General features: G+C 39.9%; 2 protein-coding genes across 3 annotated transcripts in view; both read left to right on the forward strand.

Moving 5' to 3' along the window:
• Positions 1-14468, forward strand: part of SEC24B (SEC24 homolog B, COPII coat complex component) — a 47906-nt gene extending 33438 nt beyond the window's left edge. Inside the window, exons 15-24 of one of the 2 annotated variants that reach the window (XM_063136274.1) lie at positions 1152-1275; positions 3888-4046; positions 5397-5570; positions 5768-5878; positions 6297-6472; positions 7311-7448; positions 8492-8596; positions 8986-9078; positions 10449-10552; positions 11921-14468. In XM_063136274.1, coding sequence (XP_062992344.1) covers positions 1152-1275; positions 3888-4046; positions 5397-5570; positions 5768-5878; positions 6297-6472; positions 7311-7448; positions 8492-8596; positions 8986-9078; positions 10449-10552; positions 11921-12035 — 1299 coding nt within the window. In that variant the 3' untranslated portion in view covers positions 12036-14468. The remainder of the gene's footprint in view (positions 1-1151; positions 1276-3887; positions 4047-5396; positions 5571-5767; positions 5879-6296; positions 6473-7310; positions 7449-8491; positions 8597-8985; positions 9079-10448; positions 10553-11920) is intronic. The other variant, XM_063136275.1, reaches the window with a different exon arrangement.
• A 4290-nt stretch (positions 14469-18758) lies between these two features.
• The window catches only part of MCUB (mitochondrial calcium uniporter dominant negative subunit beta), a 70783-nt gene continuing 69785 nt past the window's right edge, over positions 18759-19756 (forward strand). Inside the window, exon 1 of the mRNA XM_063135875.1 lies at positions 18759-18943. Within this exon, the coding sequence (XP_062991945.1) occupies positions 18785-18943 (159 nt within the window). The 5' untranslated portion in view covers positions 18759-18784. The remainder of the gene's footprint in view (positions 18944-19756) is intronic.

Consider the following 19756-nt stretch of genomic DNA (forward strand, 5'->3'; position numbering starts at 1 on the left):
CACACTTGTCCATAGCTCTTCTACTTTACTAGAATTTGCAAGAGCACAATAAATTGTGCAAAATAAGTGAATTTTATTTGTATAATTGCATAATTTAAACATGTTGCAAAAACAACCCTCAGTTTTTGTGTGTACAGAACTTCTTTTTTCAGTATAGCCCTAGAGTTTGGATGATTTCATGAGGCTCCTGTAAACAAATAAAATAAAATAAAAATACATACTTAAATTCATTTTTGTCCATCTTGGCCACTGTCAATATGCTAAAAATCTTATTAATTTATGTGCTAAACTCCCCACATAAATCAGAGCATTAAATGTTAATGCTCTGATTTTGCTAACCATTAGAAGTCTTACAGAATACTCTTTGACAATCTACTATATAAATATTTTCTTTTGAACAAGGTAGTAGAGGCTTATAGGATTAAGTATGACTATTCAAAGAGAAAAAAGTGAGTAGATGATAGCCCAACTAAAGTTGATCCTAGTATGGATATTCCAGGACAAATGCTTTTCAGATCATAGCAAAATGTAGTTAGTGTCAATCACTTTCTAATAAATGTGTTTGCCGCAAATATGGTTACATTCTGGATATAGGAAAGCATCCCAAATTCACACATGCCTGAATTATCAGAGGATATAATCTGCTGTAGTACATTGCCCAGTTAGCATGTCACAACAACGCAGCTTTGTTTGTTTTAAATTCTGCTTTGTTGTGAATGAGTGCTAGTGCATGCTGCCTGGTGACTCCTGTTGGGATCAAGAGTGCCTAAATGCTCAGGCAACATCTGTTTTGGGGTGGTTTGTTGTGATGTGTGATCTAGGAACTCTGGCTTGTCTCTCTCCTAACAAGCCAGAGAAATAATCACCCATGCTTTTTTGTTCATGGTTTACATGTTAAAACAGCTTAGGGATGGAGTGTCCATAGATTGTTTAGTCACAGCGGGAGCAGTTGGACAGTGTGCACCAGCTAGCTTGTTCACAATAACTCAGGTTGTGTGTGAAGTGTGCACTGAGCCAGTATTTAAAGAGAGAGGTAAAATACAACAGTTGTACATATACTAAACGGTGCATGCTTAATTTGCAAACAATTAAGAAAATGTACCGTGTTTGTATTGCAATATTGCCTCATTACCTTACTTTTTTCTTTCTAGATTGTTCAACATCTTGGTCCAGCAACAGACTTTTATAAAAAGTTGGCATTAGATTGTTCAGGACAGCAAACAGCTGTGGATTTATTTCTTTTAAGCTCACAGTATTCAGATATGGCTTCTCTTGGTAAGGCTAACAGTTACTTCATAGTTTGATGTGTGTTTGAAAACAACATTTTTCCTAAAATGTCAAAGGAAATTCTGAAGTTCGAAAATGCTGTTTGCTCACGTACACACTTTTCATTATATTTTAGTAGTTCACACTAGTAGTTCACTATTTTGAAATATTAGAAGACGCAGGCATCTAATCTTTAGAACGCTGAGATTTTTTCCATTAATTTTTGTACTTCATTGGTTAGTTCATGCATCTTATGGACCCTGGATAGTCACCTCTTATGGCAGCCTCACATAGGGGTGCCAATTGATGTCTGTGTGGAGGCTGATCTCACTGGCCAGACAGTTACGTGATTGTGTGACAGGTTTTACCAATTTAAAGCAGGAATTTCAGGTGATCAGGCTGAAATTCCCAGGACCTTATAGAAGCTGAATTGAAGAAGCACACCAAAGTTTTAATTTTTTTTATAGCTTTATTGACCAAGATAGCAGATGGAGTAGGATGCCGCCCACAACCAAAAGTAAAATGTAGAAGCATCACTTAACTATCATTCATACACACAAACAACCCAAAGCTGGCCAGGCCAGGGTGTCCCGTAGGAATGTCAGACCAGAGTTCGAATCTGCACACATTGTCCTAGCCTCTGCTGTACTCTCCAACTTGCTTCCCTTTGTTCTGAGGTTCTCGTCCCCTTTGGATTCTTGGGGCATGGAGCATCACCTTAAGGCTTTCTGCTTGGGCTTCTCACAGGGATGCTTGAATTGCACCCAGCCAGAACCACTTCCTAAGTGTTGTTACTTTTTTTGCATTTTATAGCCCCTGACACCTCTGTTTTATCTACAAGGTCAATCCTGGCTGGAAGGATGTATCTTGTTGTTTGTAAAGTAACCTCCATACACTTTAGAAGGCCCCACTCATTTCAGTTCCTGGCAAAATCTTCCTTCTGTTTTGGGACTTGATTAATAACTTCACGGACCCATAAACTCCAGTCTTCTACCTTATGCTAAAATGAGAGAAACAAGACACACTACCATTCTCACTTTCCATAAGCAATACTTATTAGCTTTTAGACCATACATCCAGCTAAGGAAACAGATAATTCGTGACACGCAGGGATTTAGTAGAGGGATTTAACACAGAGACAATTAGCAAAACAACAGCAACTGTAAGAAAGGAGAAATGCAATTTCTTAGGCCTCTAAAAGAATCTAATAAACAGGTAATTGATCAAAGGCTTAGCATGTCAGTAACAATGTCAAGGACTGAGTGCAATATAATAGCATCTATAACAAATAAAAAGGCACAGAGGGAAAGCAATTTCATTCATTACAGTTGTGTCAACTCAAAAGGCCACTGTAATTTTGCTAATTGCATGGGCTACAGGTACAGTCCTTCCCATCTCACCCCAAGGACCAGGTACATCCAATTTGTGTATCTGCATAAACATGGCCAAGCTGTGAAAATTGAACAGGCTATACGAACCTTCACATAGATTATGCACTTTTAAAAAACAGAATGAACAAGTATACGAGAGAAATGCTGGGAGTTGTCATCCAAAACATCTGGAGGCCACCAAGTTACCTGACCCTGACATACAGTTTAAGCTGTTCTTTTGATTCCTAAGCAAAGAGTTGTGCTGCTCACCAGTAGAACACTCACCCTTACTTGCCTCCACTCGTCTTGTTACTACTTTAATACTATTCCACATTGCAGGAAAATCCTATTGATTTCAATGGCACTTCTGTAAGTAAGTTTAAAGTAAAACCTTCCTAGGGTCTCAATTCTCAGTTCAAAGAAGTATACAGTGTTACTTGGCTTGGACTTTTAAAGACTCACTTTTAAAAATGTGATGGGGTATGGGAGAGAAGATAATTCCAGAAAAGCTGGCAGATACCATATACTACAGCATTCCTTGTTTGGCCTGGCAATCTGTTAAGGAAATATTAGGATAATATTCTGATCTTCCCTCATATATCAGTGTTCACTGGCTTTCCAGTGGTTACACAGTCCTCAAATAACACTTAAACGTGTTATTTGAGGGTTGACTAATCTCAAGCCACCCTTGCTGCCTGGGTTTGCAAGACACAACAAGATATGGCAAGCCGGTCGCCTACAGGCACCTAACATGATGGAATGTTCCCCCTGGGTAAATTAAGCCACGGTGGGCTGTCGTGTCCTACAAACCAAATCAATAGCTACTTTATATAGATGTTGCAATTAAGAAAAACAAGGGTTAACCATTCAGTATTTTTATTAATACCTTCAGGAAATTTCAAGTTGAAAGAAAAAGTGCTAAGTAGTGTGTCTGTGAAAAAACACCACAGGGATTAAGATTGTGAGGTCCATTATATCACCCCAGATATCATTTCCGTTGTTCCTTGCCCTGCGTTATAAAAAAATGTAACAAATAAATGCATATTTTACATCAAATACTTTTCATTGGTTTTGAAAAAAGCCCCACCTTGCTTAACTGGGGTCATTATCAGACTGGTAAAGAGCATTTTGTAAGCACAGGAACATTGTTACCCTCTAGTGTGAAGTTTGTGAATACTTGTTGAAAGAAATAGAATTGAAATGTAACTCTTCATGAATGCATATTAACTGTTGTTTTATCCTCCCCAAAAGCTTGCATGTCGAAATATTCTGCTGGATGCATCTATTACTACCCATCTTTCCATCATACTCACAACCCTGTTCAAGCAGAAAAACTGCAAAAAGACCTTAAAAGATACCTTACACGAAAGATTGGATTTGAAGCAGTCATGAGAATAAGATGTACAAAAGGTATGGTATGAATTTTGAAGAGGTCTTGGTTTATTATTAGAAGCATCGGATATTGGTGAAAATTGTAAAGAAATGTTTTAGAATGTGATTTAGATAATAGTTTCAACCTACACCCAAGCATGCCAAAGTACATGTAGGGCTCATCTACACCGAAGAGTGTAGTGGAAGGGGGGAGGATCCGCAGTCCCCTCCCGCAGCATCTATATGGCTGCTCGATGTCCCGGAAGGGAAGAGGGATGTTGCGGACGTCATTGTTTTTTTGAAGAGGAGCTGCGCGCAGCAAAAACGTAAGGAAACACACACACACACCGCCAAACACTGCACCCAAACCCCCACCACCATCCCAGGAATGATGAAATTGCTCCCCCTCCCCCATGGACACAGAGCCACCCAATGCAGCTCCGTCCCTGTTTGAGGACCTGGGAGGCCACACTTGCTCTGGTCCTCGAGGTTGTCCCGGGACCTTGGAAAAACCGGAACATCCCCAGTTTCATTTATCTTGGGAAAAGTCTGTGGTCATCCCCGGTTGACCCCAGGATCCTGTGTGTCAATTGGATGCACAGGGATGACCTAGAGATGACTCCAGGAAAAATGGATGGTATAGACATGCCCATAGTGTCTCTTTCGAGTATGCCAACGCAGCACAAATGTATGGTATGCAAAATGTGTGTCTCAATGATACAGTCATCTGTAGAACACTGTGGCATGTCCTGCATCCCAGTGTTTTGGGAAGGGTTCTAGCATCGTAATAGCAAAACTGGGGGAAAGGAGGAGGGCCCATGATGGCTGATACCAGCATCCCTTCATTAAAAATAAAAATTAGGGCTCAGTGCCAAGAAGACAAACAGCAGATAAGGTGCTTTAGCTGCCAGCATTACCCCAGTGTTCCTTGTGCTCTGCCCCCAATGTCAGGGCCCAGAAGCATTCTGGGGAAATGAAGTTGGTGTTGTTCGTGGCAGCCTGCTCACCTGATGCTTGTTTTTTTGCAGCTGGGCTAAGGAAGTACCAGCTGTGCTGCCACAACATGTTTCCTCTGCCCATCCCCCTTCATCCCCTCTGTTGGAGGTCTTCCAGGCGTGGCACTGATCATGGGGGCGAATGGCACCATTTGCTCGGAACCTCAAACCTTGTGCCACAGGAATGTCTTCTTCCACCAGAATTCAAACAGGCATAATCCTGCAACATTGAGAACATTTTTTTAAAAAACTTGGCCTACATTCTTAAGTCCACTTACTAGGGCTATGCCATGTTGAACTCGACAGAACTTACTTCTGAGTAAATGCACTTAGAATTGCACTGTGCTTTTTCAACATTTGTTTTTTTAACTTAAACATTGCTCTTTACTTGTAGGTCTTTCAATTCACACTTTCCATGGTAACTTTTTTGTGCGATCTACTGATTTGCTGTCACTTGCCAATGTCAATCCTGATGCTGGATTTGCAGTACAGATGTCCATTGAAGAAAGCCTGTCAGACACATCATTAGTTTGTTTTCAGACAGCACTTTTATATACTTCCAGCAAAGGTAACTTCAGATATAGTAATCGCTTATGATGCCTTTCTCAAAATGAATCCTAAAAAAACAGAAGAAGGTGATGGTTTAATCAACAGTATTTGCTTTGAGGTGCCCTTATTCCTGTCCTAGAGATGTACTGTGTAATATAAATGTTTTGGATAAGAAATATACGTGTAGTTCTTACCACACTGTTGATTCTAATGTAGGTGAACGGAGAATTAGGGTGCACACGCTTTGTTTGCCCGTGGTGACATCACTGACAGATGTTTATGCTGGAGCAGATGTACAAGCAGTTTTATGCCTCTTAGCTAATATGGGTGAGTTGAAAATGTTCAGATATTTATATTTCTAATGAGAGCAGAAGTTGCTAAATTATTGTTTTATTAATGAGAAAGACTCATTCTGTAAACTTGCTTATATAAATTTCCAATAAACTTGTTTTAAAAATTGCTAAATGATTAGGCCGAAGACCTGTGCTATGAGTTATCACTCTCTTTTTTCAATTAAAAGTTCATTCTCCACAGATAACCGAAATTAGTTGTGTTTCCCTTAACCTTGTGTCACTTCAGTCTTGTGCAAATGGCACTTATGCTTATTCAGATGTTTAGTATCTTCAAGGCTATCTGGTGTATTGCTAATGTGCTAACAGCACATGAATTGCTGCACTGGTATGCTGCTCTTTGCTCTTAATAGGTTTCCCTTCATAATTATTTGCTACTACTTCACTTTTCATAGCTGTGGATCGATCAGTTTCATCAAGTCTGTCAGATGCTAGAGATGCCTTGGTGAATGCCGTGGTAGATTCGCTCTCTGCGTATATGTCAGCTGCATCAAACCACCAACAATCTGCTTTGATTGCTCCAAATTCCCTCAGGCTGTTTCCCCTGTATGTTTTAGCTCTCTTCAAACAGGTATTTCATACAAATAATTGTTCATGCTCATTTCAAGTAAATATAAAGTGTTATTTTTAATGACAGCAACTTCCATGGATTATATAAATATGTATAGTTTGAATACCTTGTTGTTCTATCTTATGTTTTTTTGTTGGGCATTGTGAAACTTAAATTATATGATGTCTTGTATTGTGCAAATAGCTTATGTCATAAGGTATATGACATATATACGATAGCTTTTGTATAAGGATAGGTGCTCGCTTATCAAAATTGTTCAACATATGTAATTTTAAAACTGAGTACTTTTAAACCAGCCTTCCCCAACCCTGGTGCCTTCTTGATCAGTCGGATTCCCAACTTCTATCATCCCCAGCCAGTATGGCCAATAGCAATGCAGGCTGGCAATGATGGGAGTTGCAGTCTTAACACGAGGGGGCTAGGTAGGGGAAGGTTGTTATAGAAATAATTAACACTGTTTTGCGTTAACAATTAAGAGAGACATACTAGCACTTTGCATTTGTAAGAAAAAGCTGGAATTGCTGTTTCTGAAATGCTCTTTCTAGCCCTAATTTTATTTGGTTTTTCTCCAAATCATTGACTTAAATCCAGTGACTGACAACTAGTTCCATGCACCCAGAGGAAGCCTGGTGGTGTGTTTCTAAAACAGCAAACTTCTTCTGAAGTTGAGGGGATTTTCATAAGAATTTTCTGAGATGGCGTGAATCTGTGTCAACCATTCAAGGGCTGGGGCGGGGTGGAATTAGAAATTCTACTGGGTATACCCAAGTTCCTAACCTCATCACAATACTGGTCCAAACCAGTGTCTTTTTCCTAAACGGGTTACCTTTTTTTGCAGAAAGCATTTAGAACTGGCACAAGTACACGCTTGGATGATCGGGTATATGCTATGTGCCAAATAAAAAGTCAACCTCTGGTTCAGTTGATGAAGATGATATACCCCAATTTATACAGGATAGACAGACTTACTGATGAGGTATGTTTATATTTTATATTACATCTAATATGCAACTATTACCCCTCCTGGGCAGAGACAGATAACCTGACAGTTATCAATGCTCTGGTAACATCCTGCTTAGACTACATTAATGTGGAGTTGTCTTAAAAAAACCCACTTGGGGACTTCAGTTGGTTCAAAACACTACAGCTAGTTTTCTAACCGGGGCTGGTCATATGAACATCTCAAGATTAACATCTTTAATATAGTGTGAGCATCAGGAATGAAAATGTTTTGATCTTTTACATCTTCAGTATTGTGGGTGTATTTTTACAACAGACCCAGAAGCAAATTCAACAGTTATTAAGAGTGTAAAGAGGATACATTTGTCATGAACGAGAAGCCATTTATTAGGAGGCCCCTCACAATTACCTGAATTGACTGAGGCCATTTACATTTTCTTCTAATGCTTTAGTATTCTGTCCCACGTATTGTACTTAAAATGGGTATGTGCGTGTTGAACCTTGTTCTCAGTCTGGTGTTTAGTATGCCGTTTTTTGCTTTCTTATACTTGGTGGCAACCCTGATGTTACTTAATGTGATCTATAGCTGGCAAAGCTGGGGTCAAGGGTAGACATGGCCAAGCACCTGCCAAGGGAACTCACTACAGCATGGGGTCATGGACAAGAGCCCCCCACCGCCAGATTTGCTCTTCTTCACCATTGAAACTAGCTTGTTCACCTACCTCTCACTGTGGCCCAGACTATGAGACTGGTGAAAAGGAGGAGCAGTAGATGCCTCTGGCCACCTGCTCACTGGCTCTCTGTCTGTTAAGCCAGCAAGTGATCAGAATGATGAGGAAGAAGGTGAAGAGCAATAGCAGCTGGTGACCATGGCAGTAAGAAGGTAGACCCAGTGAGGGAGGTGGCCCACGGAGGGAGCCTTGCCCAAGGGCCCTCAAAAAGCTGGAGCTGGCACTAAGAATGGGCTGTATGCACTTACCACCCCTACTGCTTAACTATTGCAGTTCAGCTGAAATGTGCATCCACTTTGTAGACATAACTGTAACTTCCTTGTTATAGGGTGCGATCCATGTCAATGATAGAGTTGTTCCGCAGCCCCCTCTTCAGCGGTTATCTGCAGAGAAGTTGACAAGAGAAGGAGCTTTTCTTATGGACTGTGGCTCTGTAAGTTGCATACTTGGGGATTGGATGTTTTGATTGTACCAACAGATAAATAAATGTTGGGATAATATTTGAACATTTTTTATTTTTAAATCACAACATTGTTGTGATGGACTGGTAAACATTTTCTAAATAAAATATGTTAATCTACGAGTACATCAGTATATCCTCATTATGTAAATTATCATGTCATTGTTGTGATGGGCTGGTAAACATTTTCTAAATAAAATTTGTTAATCTACGAGTACATCAGTATATCCTCATTATGTAAATTACCATTCATTCTGAAATCAGTTTTTTAAAGTATAACAATTCTGAGAGTATCTGGGTGACTGTATATCTTACTAAACAAAGGTATTTACTTCAATGAAACAGTTCTTAATATATTTTAGGTATTTTACATTTGGATTGGAAGAAGCTGTGATAATAACTTCATAAAAGATGTCCTTGGATACCCTAATTATTCATCTGTACCTCAAACACTGGTAAGGGTTTATTTTAAATACATCTCATACTAGTATTGAAAATAGATTTCCTTCTGTGATATGCAGGTAGCCACTTGGTATTGGGCACCCTATTCTTTGGATAGTTTCCATTTTGCTAAAGTATTCGTAATTTAGAATTGATGCCATCAGGTGTGAGACTTCGGTCCGCTCATTGAGCAGTCCTGAATTTAGACGTCACAAGAACTGAAAATAAGAAGAAACGGGCTGCTGTTTGCATTCTGGCTTGTGATCCTTTAGCAGTGTTTGCCATTCCAAGACGTCTGCAACCAAAGGGGCTAAATATTTGTTAAAATGTATTTGGAGTCCTTACCATTCTGTGAAAGGCACAGGAGATGTGACAGATAATGCTTTGGCATGAGTATGTGACCAGTATGTTGTCCACCTTTTGTAATAACCTCCATATGTAATCTCTTTAATCAAACCCTTATAAAGGTACAATCCAGTCCCTGTTTGTGTGCACAGACGACAGCTTTTGCAGACTTCAATACCTGCAAATGGGTCCTGCCATATGTAACACCCACATCCAACCTCCAGGGCCTGAGTGCACACACAAACACACCATACAAACACACAGGTGCACTACTGTGCACCAGGCTGTGGGGTAGCAATGGGAGGCCCTTTATATATAGTCCTATACATCTGGAGCTGTTTGTTGGGGGCAAACAGTTCTGAGACTGGGGTAGAATAAAGGATGTGTGTGTTGTCTCTCTGCAGACCCTTCTAAGTTTCCTGTATATATTGGAGTGGGGCTGGAAGGGAGGAGAAATGAGCCAAACTAGAATGGTGTTCTGAAAATCCCTGGGAGATCCAATAGCACCAGTCCGCTGTCTCCTCCTCCTGTTATGTTTGGGGCTTCCCTAGTTTGGAGTGGTCCTTTATCTATGCAGATTTGCCCCATACATAAGGACTAGATTATACCCTATCCTTTTTCTATCTAACAGATTTTTTTTTAAAAAAAATAGCAAATGATTTTGAAGCATAGAATTACTTGTATTAGGGCCACTTTGAAAAAACAAATTTTAACACTTGTTATGCTTTAAAGTGTCTTCTAATTGCCCACTGTACTAATTCAGTATTTCTGAATATGAGAGGTAAATAGTTCACTTGATTTTTTTCAGGTTTGCCTAATTGTGTTGCTTTGTTATGTTGTATTTTATTTTTTATCATTATAAGCCTTCTTGAGATACATATCTGACAGAGGCGGAATATAAATATTAAAATATAGAGTAAAGAGATAGTGGAACAAAGAAAAATGAAAGTGATTTCAACACTATTTTGGATCACTGGTGTTTAATTGAATATTATCTATCTGTGCAGTTCAAGGTGATAAATAACATTTAATCTTCTAGACACAGCTTCCAGAATTAGATACTCTTTCTTCAGAACGAGCCAGATCCTTTATAACCTGGCTTAAGGACAGTAAAACTCTCAGCCCTGTACTTCAAGTAATAAAGTAAGTATCCATGTATTACCAAGTAAATATTTGTAGATTGGTTATTAGCTGACTTCAGTAATCTTTTTATCCACAGCTGTAAAGTAATTTTTGTTTGCACTTAAAAGGTGGTTGTTGTTGTTGTTGTTATTATTATTATTATTATTATTATTTGAAAAAGATGTAATTATCTTCTTTGAGTTACATTAGACCAGAGACTGTGGGCACATCAATGCACATATTGATCTGACATTCAGTTAATTGGAAGAAGATGTGGAAGTTGTTGAATGGTCAGAACTCCACAGCTTATCAAAATACTAGGGTCATAATATGTTGGCTTAGACAAGGATTGCAAACTGATAACTCATGGGTTCCAACAGACTCTGTACCCTGGCATCTCCCTCCTGTTCAAATTGGGACTGCGAGGTGTTTACCTTGCAAGACCTCATTTCCTAGGAGTGGTGCCAGCAAGGTAAAAACCAGTCTGAGCCTTGGTCACAACTTGACGAAGAATAGCGGGAGGGGTTTCTGCTTTCCATCATAAAGGCAACCGTCTTTTAAGGAAATTACAGGTTGCCCCAGAAGAATCTGGCTCTTGAGCAGCTTATTCAGGAGAACCTGCCCACTGGATGCTCAAGAAACCCACTTCTGTTTTACCCTAAAGGACAATGATGTTTGGGGACTGTGGGATAGTACTTGGAAGACAGGACTTGCCTAACATCTTCTGAGGTATATGCTTTAATGTAGTAAACGTTTGCCCACTTCCTACACTACTTGGTGAAGTTGTAGGGCCAAGCATGGGGAGAACAGTCATTACTAGCAGAAGTACAGAATCTCATCTGATGAGAGTGGATTATGGGTGAGATTGCCTTGGTGCCTATTTAGGCCTGGTCCTCAGTTTTAATAAGAGCAACGTGTGTTTAGCAATAAAAAGATGTGAGTATGGTTTAGCAATTTGCGTAGTGGCGGAAGGGCGAGTATGATGCTGGACATCGCATAATTCAGTTGTGGAAATGGAAGATTCAGCAGCTGTGTGCTATACCACCAGGTGGTATAATTAAGAATGGTTATCTAGCTGTTCTTCCACTTTTCAGCTAGTGTTTTTAAGTATTAGATTAACACTTACTAAAATATTATTGAGTTAGGATGTGAGTCTGAATCTGCTGTTCTACCTTGTCTTACTAGCACCTGACCGAATGACACTCAGAATTTGCTCATATATTATTTCTATCATATATTCAAATAGCTTTGCATCAGTGTAGACAGGAAGGTCAGGGAGGGGTGTTGTTGTTGTTGACTATCCTTTGTCCTCTTTTTACTCTGTACATTAAAGCCAAGAGTATGAACACTGTAAAAACAACACAAAGTGTTTTTATTTTCCTGTTTCAGGGAAGAAAGTCCTGCAAAGGCAGATTTTCTTCAAAACTTAGTTGAAGACAAGACAGAGGCAGCATTCTCTTACTATGAATTTTTGCTTCATATTCAACAACAAATTTGTAAGTGAGAAGGAAGAAACAAACAAACCATTTCTGGACTTCTTATACAAATGTCAGCTGTGAAAAAAGCACACTGGAAGTGATAAAACCAGGCATGGGTTCTTCATCATCCATATCTAAAGCTTTTCAGCTGAAAGGACAAAATGCACATCTCCAGATGAATTTTACAGTTCTGCTTCAGTATAAAAATGATGGCTATGATGCAGTTTTAGTAGTATATTTTAAGTTGGTTTATATGCATTTCCAGTAGTGCAACGATATGGTGCTTCTGTTGTTTCAAGTTGGTGAACTTACATAGCGATGTGGAATAGTATTTCTTAATGAAATCTAAAAATCAGAGCCTTTTCCCTCAACATTTATTATTAATATTATAGTCTTTCCAAACAATCTCCAGCAGAGATGCCAAAGTGCAGTGCTCCATGCTGTTTATATGAATTTGTAAAAGAGATCATTCATATTTGAAGACTTCACCATTTTCTCTGTGAAGACTATAGAATTTCAATACGGCATATATGAATTGTAGAAATGAAAAATATATAATGTACATAAGTGTTAACAATTGTAAAGAAAATGTAAAAAAATGTAACTACAGAGTATGAATTGCTTAGTGTGCTGCAGCGTTAGTGATTCAATGATAAATCACTATCTCAGTTAAAGAATAAAGTTGACTAATGCATATTAAAAACAACAATAACAACCCTGAATCCACATAGGAAGATGCAACTTTGTAATTCATTTAATCAACCCTTTTATGTGGAATTATTTATGATCAGCTAATTAAAAGTATTTTGCTTGATCATGTGTTTTTATATCTATGTGATTACTACATTTTAAACTCTAATATTAAATTTAGCTTGCTTTATTAAGAAAGAATGTTTACTACTTTATTGTATAGATTACCAGAAAAGGGATAAGTAGGAAATTGATTGGGCTTTGTTTAAAAGTTTTAACTGGCTTGTAGCTGTACCTAGCTGTGGAGAGTGTCTCATACCTCTGGTTTATTTTATATACCTTGCAGCAGTTGTGGTTCTGGATTCTTCATTTTCTCTTGCTGCCATGAGACATGTAAAGAACATTTTTATTTCACTTAAAGCAGGAGTTCCTTTAGCATGTGATCCAAATACTGGCCTGCATTTATCTGAAATTGCTCTTCTGAGCTTGAGCTGTGGACACAAGTAGCAAGCCATACCTCTATTGGACTACTAAATCCCAATTTTGATTTGTTCATTTTTTTGTTTGATAGGGTAATGGGGCAAGAAATCCTAAAAGCAATGCATTTCCCCCCAAAGGTAACAAATACTTATGTGCTCCCACAAATATGTATTTGAGTCCCAGTATTCTTCCTCCAGTGGGCAATGTGCTTATGCAACAAAAACTGTTATTATTTTACCTTTGTACCTTTTTTTTAATGGATAAATACATGTAACACTACATTTTCCTTAATTTTACCAAAGCATGTTAAAGGATTTCTCAGAAGAAAGTCAGTGCTTATTCAACTTTATTTATGGCACATTTTAGATCTGTGTAAAAGCATAAGAATGTTGTATCTGAAGGAGCTGTCACCTAACATTTGAAAATTGGTATTTCCCAGACTTCACATTTTGGGTTGATAAATTCTGGTAAAGAAATTGGATATGTCCTATGGGACCCTAAATGTGTCAGATGTAGAAAAGTGTGATTTCAACAATCAATTATTTTGAAATAAAACAAGTCTGGTGGAACGTAGTGCTGAATATCCAAAAACATCCAAAGCCATGATGTACGGTAAATGATCTGTAAAACCATTACTTAAAGTTTTATTCTTCTATATTTTATATATAAAAATTGTTATGAAAAATACATTTGAGAAGTATTTGCTTTGCATAAGGTACCTGCTGCCTGTTTGTTGGAAAATGTCTAGTGATTAGTCATTCTTCCCCATGCTACCATATAACCAAAAACATAAGGATGGTGGAATCAGATGAGTGCCATATACCATTGTTGGCCGAAGCTCCGCAAGAGTAGTTGTAATTCCTGTAAAGAAAGAGAATGTGGTGGCGTCCGCAAAGACAGACAAATCTTGGCTGGTTTTTATGTGGGCAATTCGTAAACCTCCAGATGTTTTGGCTTACAACTTCTGTCAGCACTAGCCACCAAGCTAATGGTGAAAGATGATGGGAATTGAAAGCCAAAACATCTGTTGGGCCACAAGCTGCCCATCCTGAGGTATAGGATCTCTGCCAGTTCCACAACCTCCAGCTCCATGATGGCTTTTGTTAGGCTGCAGGAAAGTTAAATCGACAGATTTAAAGGCCAAATGGTTGAAATTTACTACATTAATTAGATGACAGTGGAAGTACTGGATAGCACAAGCGTTAGTTTTCCACTGTTGTCAAACAGATTGTCTTAAAATACAGTATTGATCTTCAATAACCAAGCCCCCTATTCATTCTTTTAAAGGAAGCTACCTACTTGATCTACTTTTTGCAGTAGTGAGGTTTATAAGACTAATATTTTAGTATTTGCAGTAGGGCTTCCGAGTCTTCAGATCTCTTCACATGCATAAACTTGTAATTCTTATAACAATTCTGTGTGGTGAATATTTCTTACTAATATTGCTCTTTGTACAGAGGCAAATGTGAAACATTGTATGAGTGAGTCTGGGAGGCATTTTTTTCCTACCAGGGCCCTTAAACAACATCACTTCATGGGTAAAGAACTATATTCTGACTGGGTCACTGTGACTATAGTGATGAATTTGTGCTGTGCAACACCATGTAAGAGGCACATGCACATTGACAAAATAAAGTTAGATTCTTTGTCTTTTTAAGCCATTTTTAGCTGGATCATAAAATATTATATACTAAATAGATACATGAGAGAGTAATGTGAAGTTATTAATTATCCCAGTAGCCTCACCCACAACTGTTTAGTGATGTTATCAACATTTGCAAGTATTATGAAGCAAAGTCCTTGGAATCATTATCTCATTGAAATCAACAAGATGGAGTTGGTTTAAATCCAAATGAACTGGTTTAACTGAGCTACAGATCAGACATAATGGAGAACTGTGTCACAATCACATTGCACTTTTTTATCAGGGTGTAGAGGAAAGAGGTGTACAGTTGTGTTTTAACTGGTGAGTCCCTCTTGCCATGTGCATTTGGAAGGCAGAACATGTACCCATGCGCCTTGTGCGAAGCAGCTTAACTGAAGAAATGGAGACATGTTAAAGAATATTATTGAATGTTATAAATAATCCAACCAGAACCGGGCTATTGAATTTATTCTCTGTACTGCCCCAAAGTATAAGACAGCACAGTGGAAATATTTCTTTCTACTGAGGTGACATATCTTTATTTATATTGTACACTTCCTTCAAGAAGGTTGGGTTATACATGGTTCTGTTCCTCTCCATTTCCCCCTTATTGGGCCTGTTCAGACAACACGGTAAGCCATGGTTAGGCTGCTAATTCTCTTGCGGCAAATGATTAGTGAACATGTTATGTAGCTTTTCAATAAGCTGTGGTTAAAAAATACAGTAATACTGTTCATGTAGCTGTAAGCCATAAAGGCTATTGTGTCAGATGTAAAAAAAAGAAAAGAAAGGATACTCCTCACATTTTGACTGAGCTATCTTGGAAGTGGTATGTCAATCCATCTTTAACACATAGACTCCAATTATTTCTGTCCTTGCTGTCTACTAGGAGTAATGACAGAGGGATTTAAGCCAAAACCCGCAAATGAACAGCTGCCTAAGTTCAGGTTTTGGTTTGTGTTGTTAAATTGTGTGGCAACTTGTCTATTGTTGCAAGCTGGACTCAGTATACCCTGGGAAGAGAAATGTCAAGGAATAGTGTGTGGGCTATTAATGTTTAAAGCCTCTGCTGATGGAGAAAACAATGTGAGGATGCTTTTTATTATATTAGAATGATTCTGAAGTCGGGAAATATATGCAAGTCCGACACTGTCCAGGTGGATTTGTATAGTTTATAGTTTGAGGTGAGCTAAAGAAGAAAACTGGGTGTGTTACTGATGAACTAAGGAGTGGGTGTGTAATACAGAACATTCTGAGTGCAGAGAATTTAGGGAATTACAAGGACATGAGAGTTTTTAAAGGCAAGTTACTAGCCCTCTTAGGTGTGAAACAGATCGAAAAGGATGCAGAGCCTGGTCAATCTGAAATCATGGCAGATTAAATTTCCAGTGTTGCGGTCTCCCCATCACTAATAGAAATAGAATAAATGGTATAAAAGACAGCATTTATATTACACAGCTTAAAGCACTTCATGTACATTATCTTGTAATTCTTACAATAGCCCTATAAGGTAGTTCAGTGTTTTTATCCCCATATTGTCTTACTGTATTTCAAAAAGTTCCTGTATTGCTTTTCATTTTAAAAATAATGGCCCCATCCAGAAGTCACCTTAAACCATGGCTTTAACCATGGTGACTAAAGCAAAAAGCCTTATTCACCATGGTTTAAGGTGTCTTCTGAACACGGCCTGGCTTTCTGGCTTAACCACCGTGGTTAAAGCTATGGTTTAAGGTGTCTTCTGAGTGTCTTCTGAGTGGTTCACAAGAGAAAATGATAAAATAAATAAAACAATAAATACCTTGTTAAAATAACTGGCAGCTGGAAATGCCATATATTTAGGATTGGTAGGGAAAGGCACTGAGAAAGTGGCTTGCTTAAAGCCACCTTATGAGTTCATAGAGGTGAGAATACTCGAAAGAAAGGAATTAATTATTTGCAGCCACTTCACTCTCTAAAGCACTTTGCTTGAATACTTTATATAATTTATACAGGTTGTAGAATTTAGAGGGGTGTTTTATGCACGATTTGAGAATGCAGCTACATTTAGTAACACTAAGTAAAATATTTAAAAATGTCTTCAGACATCATGAGTTGGGCTTAAACGTTTCAGAATTTTATTGAAGTTACTATGTGGTGGGTTATATCGGCCATAATCTTAGTTATCACTAAGTTTCAGGCTTTTAAAATGGGTCCAATTGTTAAATACCAAAATCTACTTTTGAGTAGTAGGCAAACACTCTTACTTAGATTTACATACATAGCAATGGAACTTAATTTTGAGTAAATGTGCAATGCAGTAGTTATAAGAGAGTCAAGGCTACTCACCACTCCCCTGCAGCTGGCGTGGTTCTTTCTGCGCCAGAAGGGTGGGGGAGAGGAAGTTGGAGCTATGTTTCCCCTCCGAGGTCAGGGCACTGTTTCTGACCTTGGAGCTGGGAATCCAAAGTATCCTATGGCCCCTCAGTCATGGTATATGTCATGGGCCCCAACAGTTGTCAGTGCACTTCAATACTGTTATAAAGCAGTAGTGTAGATCCTGCCAAAGAGTAAAGTTAGACACTAGAAATGGAGAGCGAAGACTTTCTTAACATATCCCAAGGTTTTTCTTTAAACATTGTTTTGAAGAGGACATTGCTCAGTGTGATAGAGCACCTGCTTTGCATGCAGAAGGTCCCAGGTTTGATCCCTGGCTTCTCCAGATAGGGCAAGGAAAGAATCCTGCCTGAAACCCTGGAGAGCCTTTGTTGCCAGTCAGTGCCAACAATACTGGGCAATTTCCTATGTTCCAGAGAGGGGAGAGCTTCATGTGCCCCTTTGGAGGTCCCTGCAGGTCTCACATTGGGGATTCCTGATATAAGGGGACAGTCTTCTGTTTACTCCCCTTATTATTATTTATTTATTGCATTTCTGTAGCGCCCAATAGCTGGAGCTCTCTAGGCGGTTCACAAAAAATAAAACCATTCAAAGTATGGTTCCTTTGTTGTGTCATTCATTTTCTATCTAGACTGTGGACCCCTTGGGGCAGAGAGATTTACTTTTATTCTTTGTACAGCCCTATATCCATGGATTATTGTTTGGTTTTCTTATTTAAATTTGTGACCATTTCTAAATGCGTTCGGGAGCACTTACCACAATACCTCAGTCCTCATACCTTACAACCACTGAGGTACCTATTTCACTGTTCCAGCGCCTCCACCTCCTGCCCCTTCCTCTCTTAGTTCCCCAGTGGTGTCCAAAAAACTCCATCCATACATCTCATGAAGTGGGCTATAGTGCAGGAAAGCTTATGCCGGAATAAGGTCGCAATCTTGTGCATGTTTAGACAGGAAAAAGCCCTACAACTCAGAGTCTCAAATGGCATTACAGAAAATGGCATTACTCAGCGTCTCAAATTTCTTAGTCTTTAAAGTGCTACATGACGCTTTGTTGTTTTTACTGAACAGGGCTTTTCTATGGACGCTGTAGTCCTATCCTCCGGGAAGTTTTGATGGTAGGCACGCGGGGCAGGGACCTATCGTCTTGTAAGTTTCTCTCGCTCTCCGTACGGATTTTGCAAACGTGGGTCCTCATCACACCGTTTGCAATAAGCCCTGTTACTGTAGTCCGTGAGAGTTTCTTCTGAGCAGGAGGCGCGAGGAGGAAGGACTTTGCAGCTCCGCTTCCAAACAGCATCCTCTTGTTTTTCTCTGTGAAGCTTTTTTTTCCCTTTTTTTTTTTTTTTTTTTTGTCGGCCAAACAAATGAGGTGGAGGGGGGAGGAGAGAGAGCGCTATCCGAAGCCGAGAAGAAACGCCTTCCCCTTTAAACCCGCCCTTTCTAGATCTTAGCGGCAGCAGCGACGCCTTCCCGGGGCGGTGCAGCTGCTGCCTTGGTTGCCGCGCGGGCGCGCTCCAGAGGGACGGGGCTTGCGCGCCTAAACGCCTTTCCTCTCGCAGAAGCGCGCAGCGGGAGGACGTGGAAGATGCTGCCTGCGGCCAGGCGGTTGCTGCGGGGCGGCCGGGGGAAATGGCAAGCGCCGCCGCCGCCGCCTCCTCCTCAGCCCCTGGCGCTTCTCGTCCCTGCTCCGGCAGGCGGAGGGAAAAGCAAAGGCGGCTGTTTCCTCCACGCGGAGCGGTTGCAGGTGAGTGGCCAGCCCGGCAAGAGAAGCTTGCCCTGGCGTGACGGCGGAGCTTGCTTCTCTCCTCTTTCCCGTTCTGGATTCAGGCCTGAGGAAAGAAACTTTCCGGCGCACGCTTCTTCTCCCCCCCGCCCTCCGTTTTGCCTGGGCTGACTGGGCAGGGCGAGGCGCTTGGCTTGGGCTTCTTGTTGCTCCTTGGTCTTCCTGAACTCTGGTCGCCTCCTGCGGGGAGTGCCTCGGCCACAAATAGCCAAGTATAAAGTTGTCCTCGGCATTTGAGATGGTGGGAGGAAAAACGCGCCCTCCCTTTCTCTCCGCACCTCTTCCCAAGGGTCGATCCATATCTTCAGACTTGTAGGCTGGAGAAGTAATCACATTTTAATAATAACCACATTTTTCCACCGGGGAAACGGCATAACTAATGCTTAGACATGGAGAGAGAGAGAGCAGCCTTTGAAGTCTAACATGCTTGCTTTGTAGTCCTGGAAGTTCTGTGTAAGGGCTTTGCTGATCAAATCAATTTGTTTCAACGGTAAGGAAAAGAGCCCGCCCCAACTCCAAAGAAAGAGAAATATGTAAACAAACCCTATTTGTAACCAAGGCTCTTTAAAAAAAGAAATCTTGTTAACTGTGTAAATGATTCCCCCTCCTCCAGTGCAGTTCTTGATATGTTTATGGAGAAGTGCCTACCACTGTGTTTGATGGGGCGTTGCCTTTTCCAGCCTAGTGCCCTCCAGATGTGTTGGACTACAACTCCCATCAGCCATACTAGTTGGGGATGTTGGGAGTTATAATCCAGCACACCTCGAGGGGAGC

This window comes from Elgaria multicarinata, chromosome 10, assembly GCF_023053635.1.
Source record: "Elgaria multicarinata webbii isolate HBS135686 ecotype San Diego chromosome 10, rElgMul1.1.pri, whole genome shotgun sequence".
Classification (NCBI taxonomy): domain Eukaryota; kingdom Metazoa; phylum Chordata; class Lepidosauria; order Squamata; family Anguidae; genus Elgaria; species Elgaria multicarinata.